The sequence below is a fragment of the Antrostomus carolinensis genome, unplaced genomic scaffold (genome assembly GCF_000700745.2).
Source record: "Antrostomus carolinensis isolate BGI_N321 unplaced genomic scaffold, ASM70074v2 scaffold16005, whole genome shotgun sequence".
Classification (NCBI taxonomy): Eukaryota; Metazoa; Chordata; class Aves; order Caprimulgiformes; family Caprimulgidae; genus Antrostomus; species Antrostomus carolinensis.
The window spans coordinates 8043-14661 of NW_010317222.1; the positions used below are offsets into that span (position 1 = coordinate 8043).

At 48.4% G+C, this 6619-nt stretch overlaps 1 protein-coding gene across 1 annotated transcript in view; it reads right to left on the minus strand.

Moving 5' to 3' along the window:
* LOC104525373 (E3 ubiquitin-protein ligase Jade-2) overlaps positions 1-3309 on the minus strand; it is a gene marked incomplete at its 3' end in the record, with an annotated part of 7815 nt that extends 4506 nt beyond the window's left edge. Inside the window, exons 1-3 of the mRNA XM_010168514.2 lie at positions 3292-3309; positions 2936-3103; positions 2306-2422 (exon numbers count right to left, since the gene is read on the minus strand). Coding sequence (XP_010166816.2) covers positions 2306-2422; positions 2936-3103; positions 3292-3309 — 303 coding nt within the window. The remainder of the gene's footprint in view (positions 1-2305; positions 2423-2935; positions 3104-3291) is intronic.
* Between the last annotated feature and the right edge of the window lie 3310 nt (positions 3310-6619).

Here is a 6619-nt window from a genome sequence, read left to right on the forward strand (position 1 = left end):
CTGATGTCTGCCCACAAGAACCACCATGAAGTCACAATTTCCCCTTAAAAGAAGCCAGGGAAGTGTGCCTCCAGGGCTGCGTCCCTGCCCCGTGTCTGGGAGCTCTGGCTCACCTACAGCCATGCCAAGTTACACCGAGTTCACAGCTCTGCACCAGAAAAGCAAAGGAAGTAATGACAGGCAAGGTCAGAGGCATGGAGAACATCGAGGAGCCCTTCCTCAGGGTTTGTTTCCCTTTTGACGGTCAAATTTGGATGGGGAAAATAATTTCAATGCATAAAGCTGCCTACACAAAAATCTCTCACATGGCTCTCTGTAAATGTGGTGGAGGTGGGTGTCTCTGAGCAGCCCTGTGCCCCTCTGGGATGACAGATTTCCACTCCTCCAGCCTGCCACCCAGATTTCACATCCCTTTTCGGCAAAGCCCAGTTCCAACCAGCCATTTGGAAACCTTGGAACCAACATCCCTCCTTCTTCAGACCTGCCCCACTTGTAGCATCTCATTCCCACAGCCAAGGAGAAAAGCTCAAAGCTTTACCAGCAACCAACCTCCTCCTTTCAGAGCCGGGTCATAAACCCAAAACGCTGACAAAGGTAGTTAGGTTACACCTGGATAAACAGGTAATCACCAAAAATACGCTCCATAAACATCAGCTTTCAAAACAGAGCTCTGCTGAGTACGGAGTGTGTTTATTTATCCACGGGTGAACTTGTTGATTTACCCCACCAAGCCTTATAAAAAGGCATTGCCTGCCCTTTTTTTTCCTTCTCCCCCCTTCTTCTCGAAGCAAACCCATCCAGCGTGCTAGGCTGGCCTTTGCAAACACTCTGGTGACAATCCTGTGAAGGCTACTAAACTGTGAGCTGCTGGCACAGGAGACAATAAAGCTCCTGTTCCACCTCAGGTGACCTTTAATGCAAATCCATTCAGTCCCAGGGATCTCACGGCTCCCGTGCCATGTCAGTGCTAAGAGGATGAAGCCTCAGAGAAGCTGAATTCTTTTTGATGCTGCCAAGCCTGTTTGCCTCCTTCCCCTGCCCTCCCGTTCTTTGAAAGCAGTTGCTGTTATGACACAGTATCTCCATCTGGCAGGGTGAAGAAGCAGATCCACCCAGAGCCATCAAAAAAAGAAGTGAGTCAACGCTAAAGATTTAAAGAAGTATTGTGAGATTTCATTTCAAGCTAAGGGGATTGCTTTTAAATAGCTCCCTTTAAAGTATTAAACTCAAGGTGGTGGCACAAACACAGCGGAGCCTCCAGACCTCCTACTCCCATTGTCCTTCTGCCACCAGCCAGCTACTTCTGGTCCTCAATAGTCACTGCCAACCTCTGAGGTGCAGCTCCTGTTGATGTACAGGAGCTGTTCAGTTGGGATTGGTCCACAGCTCAAACTTTATCCTGGTTTTTCAAAGCTTAATGGCTATTTCACCCCACCCTGCATGCCAAAACTGCTTCCATACCTGGTCTGCCAACAAAAGCAACAGGTACCGGCATAACAGAGCAGATCCCCCAGCCCATCCCCAGGGACCACAGGGACATTCCACTGGCCAAGCAGGAGCAAGCAGAGGGAATCAGTGGATGCAGCAAGGCTCCCCAGATGCTCTCACACCACGAGTGCTGCATTTTGGATGGGAGCTTCTGCTCTTTGCTCCCCAGGAAGAGAGAATGTAGCCTGGGAAGCTCTGTCCTGCTTTTGTAATAGGAAAACTTGGAGCATCCTGCTTTGAGTCTGAAATGAGAACGTCTCACCCCCTCATTAGCTTGCTGCTGACAATCACATGTCTGCAGTGGTTGGCTTAGGTGTAGAGAAAATATGGAAATGTAATAGATGGGAAATAGTCTCTTTTCCAAGGCAGCAGGCTAGTGAGGATTACCTCATCCCGGGGTTTCCCAATATCCCCCCAACAGAGAGGCTCCCCAGCCAACTCTCACTGGTTTGTGAAATACCTGGGCTATGTATCTCCTGAGTATCTCACTTTTCTGCCAGCGACATCAAGACTTTCTGCTGGAGGTTCCTGATTTCAAACCAAAGTCATTTGCAGTCCTGGTAATTAGTCTCATTACAGCAACATCACTTGTTATGCAAAGAAAGTTAATCTAGATTCCTAGCACTCAATACATTAAACGATTGCAAACAACACCCGATGATGTCTGCTGGGTGGTTGTGCTCCCTGTTGTTAGGTTTACTCAGAGCAGGAATAAGACTTGTCTAGATTGTATCCACCAATGGCTCTCGAGAATCTCTGGTGGCTACTACAGGCACAACCCCAGAGGTCTGAGCTTCTCCAGTGCCCAGTTACGTACCTGAATACATGTCCCAGTGCACTCCTTGCAGAGGCTGCAGGATAAAGCCCATCTGCTTGCTGGGATATGTGAGATCTTCGTAATGGGTTCCATTTTTTCAGGACATCCAATGCTAACCTGGTCATGAAACAGAAGCCAAGTTGTAAACACTGGTTACCACCCCAAATCTCCTACAGGAGAGTGTCTCTGTGGCAGTCGGAATGAGGGATGGATTTTTTATGTTATTTTTTCAGGGTCACTTGTAATTTGAAAAAAAAAAACCCCAAAAACCCAAACTCTTAAAAACAAGAAACAAATCTGGATGAAATAGCAGAAAAAAAAATTATGTTGGTATTTCCTCTGAACTAACTCCTCATCTGGATGTTGCTGTGTATCTCAGATGGAATTAGCTGTACCCTGCCCAGAGGTCCTGCGAATGCCCCCACCTCTGCATCCCTGCACCCCACCTCTGCATCCTCCATTAACAGGTTGCTAATTAAACACCCAGCCTGATGACTGACCAGCATGGCACGGCTTAACGAGCCAAACTAGACCTGCTATTTAAACCATTAATGAGCATCCTGGGCTAAGACCTGGAAACCAAGTCCATGCTCACCCACATTGTGAAGAAGAGATTGGAAAACATCTTACTTCAGGTATCCATAAGGCACAGCTAACGTGGACCCATTTCGTCCCGCTCCGGGTGGGCTTCAGCGCTCCCCCTCTCTTGGGGCACAGGAGACACTTTGGCTGCACCCCGAGGGCGCAGGTCCGGCACAGCCAGCTCCCGAGGGGGACCTTCAGGATGCCGTAGCACGCCTGTGCAGACACAAGGGAGGTGGGTTAGTGTCAGCAACATGGGAAGAGCATCCTCCAAGGTCTCCTCCTTCACTCACAACATTTTCACTACCACATCACGGCACTGAAATAATAAAGAGCAGCTGTGAAGTAGCTCCGTGACCACAGACAGCAAGGTCAAGTTCTTCCTTCCTTGCTACCTTCCTTACTTTCATGTAGATACTCATGTCAGATCAATATGTTTGAGGTTTTAATTAAAAGCTAAGTATACAAACGTGCTGTGTATCACGCCAAGCATCCACCCAGGGTCAGAGGGGGAAAGCAACCAGGTTGCTCCATCAGAGCCCCCACCACCAGCAGCTCTGCAGTGCAAATATCTGCCCGCTCATCTCCTGCCCGTTCCTCAACAGTTATCAGACCCACTGATGACTCGGAGAAGTAAGAAATGCCACGTGGAGAAAAGCTTTGAGGTAGCTGAATGCTGGAAAGTCACCACCCCACGATTGAGAAAGATGGCCACACACCCAACAGAGCCTGAAAGAGAAGGAGAAATAACTAGGGAAAAGTAAAAAGGAGAAACTAATAGTCAGGAATGTAAATGAAAAGGGAGGAACCATAAAGGACAATAAATCTGCAGGACGATAAATCTAACAAGAGGACATGGCCTCAAGTTGTCCCGAGGGCAGTTGAGATGGGATGTGAGGAAGAATTTCTTTGCTGAAAGGGTTCTCAGGCATTGGAAGGGGTTGCCCAGGGCAGTGGTGGAGTCCCCATCCCTGGAGGGATTTAACAGACGGGTAGATGAGGTGCTGAGGGACATGGGTTAGTTGGGAACTTGTCAGTGTTGGGTTCATGATGGGACTCCATGATCTTAAAGGGCTTTTCCAGTCGAGGCAATTCTGGGATCTGTAAAGGAAGCAAGGACAAGTCTACGGCCAAGAGAGTGAGAACTAAAGGACTCGGGTTGCCCATGGAGCTCCCCGACCTGCTGTGATAGTGCAGGATGCAGCTAAGCCAAAGCCCTTCATAAATATTTCTCTTCTGCACTTGGGGAAGAGCCAAATGATAAGCTGTATCACATCATGTTGACGATAAAATACTTTCCACTTGGGCTGTAACTTATGCCTGTATTAAACAGCTACTGCTGAAACGAGACAGTTTTTAACTGGCAGACCCTGATAAACTCGCACTTAAAGGGTTTCCAGAGAGTGGCAGACAACTGCCTTGGGCGCTAACGCGGGGCTGTGTCACTATTTTCAGCGAGGAGATGTCATTAATTCTAGACCTGCCTGCTCCCACGTCCCTGCAGAAGGCAAACGGGCAGCACTGATAAGGACCCCACAGTGCTGTCGGCTGTAAAACAAGCCCAGGCATTTTTCAACTCCACTTTTTGAAGTTTATCCCAAAAAAAGAACTTTTTTAAATTTTTCTTTTAAATCCTAGTGCTGTAGGTCACCGTGAGTGACAGTGCTGCAGGTGGGGACAGGGGCAGAGAGGGCATGGAGATGTGTGAGCATGGGAAAAGCCTCTCCTCACAGTTTTTACTGGCCAAGAACAGACTTTATAACATGACTTTAGCTTGCCCCAAAGCACAAATTGACTCTGATCATGATTTCCAAGGGAAAAAAGCCACTTCACGAACAGATTATTGGGATAACGAGGAATTGAGGGAGGTATTATTATTGCTGCGAGTCTACACGGTTCACAGAGACTTAACTGTGTGTTTCACAGCACCTCCAAATCTGACAGATAAATCATTTTTGTAACAGCGTTTTATAAAACATCTGATTTAGTACCAGACAAAAATCAGGCTGGTAGGTACTACCAGGAGAATAAACTGGCAGACTGATCTCAAAATCTAGGGGATATCAGGAATTATGACCAGGTGTGCATCTCTTCATTCTGGGTTATTTATTCCTTGAGGTTTTAGAGCAGCTGAACATGCAATTCTGCTCCTAGGAGCAAATACTACAGAGGAGTCTCTGTCCTGGACAAGGAAATGAGGTGGGTTATCAGCTAAACACCTTCTCCCTGTCCAGCAGCAACCAGAAGATGCTCCAGGATCACGGAGCCAGAGCAATGCTGAATAGGAGCAGAGCAGCTATTTCTATTGCAATGTCACCAAGAAGATGATGCCCAAAAAACAGGGAGGATGTCAAGCTGCAGAAAAGTTGGTGTGGTCCATGTAAGAGAGGAAGGGTCATGGCAGGACCACGGTGCAATGGCTGGAAGCTGGAGATGGATCATTCCCGTGCTGAAGAGAAGTGTGGTGTTGACACAAGAGTGAGGAACAATGATTTTAAAATTAAGATTGGATGTTCTTTCCAAAAGCTACACATCATTAGGAATTAATTAATAGCAAGCCTCATGGCTTGTGTTATGCAGATGAGATGATTACAACTAGGAGGCTTTGAGCAACCTGGTCTAGTGGAAGGTGTCCCTGCTGCTGGCAGGGGGGTTGGAACTGGATGAGCTTTAAGGTCCCTTCCAAACCAAACCAGCCTGTGATTCTATGATTCTACAATGACCCCTTCCAGCACCAGAACCCACCAATGTGTGTCTGAGCACAGTCCTGCCTCTGTTCCTTCCTGATGGGATGCAGGAGGACAAGGCATCACTTCATCCATGTCCCACCAGATCCCAGCTCCTCTCCACCGCTGCCCAAACATGCCAAGCCCATGGCACTGGTTCCCCGCAGGAAAGTATCTTCCCCAGCAGGTTCTGGATGTGGGGCTGGTGGAGGCACGGGGCAGGTTAGATAAGAAACATGATGTCACATAACACCCCAGGCTGTGGCTCTGGACTTTGTGGCTCAGGGTGCAAATTGGGGCAGAGATTAAATCAGGGGTAGCTTACGGGTTGGCATCAGGCTTAGGGCTGGACTCTGCTCCCCGAAAACAACAGGAAATCTTTCATTTCTTTCAACATAATTAAAATCCAGTCCACCACATCCCCTTCTGCAGCACCGCTCTGCTCCCAGCACCAGGGCTGCTGCCAAAAGCAGAGCCCATGGGGCTGCCACAGCCAGGGTCTGTATGTCCCCACGCAGCCCTGCCTCCCCCTGAGCCCCTGCCATGGCCTGACATTGCCACTTGGGCTTAGTAAAATTAAAAAAAAACAAAAAAAACAACACACACAAAAAAAACCCAACCCCAATGTCAATGCTGAATTGTCCTGGTATTTTGTGGAATCTGATTCACTGATGGAAACCATTCCAAACACCCACCTCCCGCAGCTATAGATATCTCCAGTGCACTCCCACCTCCAGGAAGCGCTGATGGAGAAGCTGCCCAAAAGATGAGCAAATGGCTTTCTTCAGAAAAAAAAAAAACAACCCCAAAACCCAAACCCTTCATGCAGAGGGTGAAGCTCAGGAGCTGCTGTCACTATCCCAGCACCACACAGCACTTCCCCTTGAAGCACAACCAGCAAAACCTCCCCAGACCCACATGGGATGTGAGCAGACCCTCACACAGCTGCCTTCTCCTTCTCAAGGTTTCCCCAAGCGCAGGAGCCCACAGACTCCACCCCCCCCTC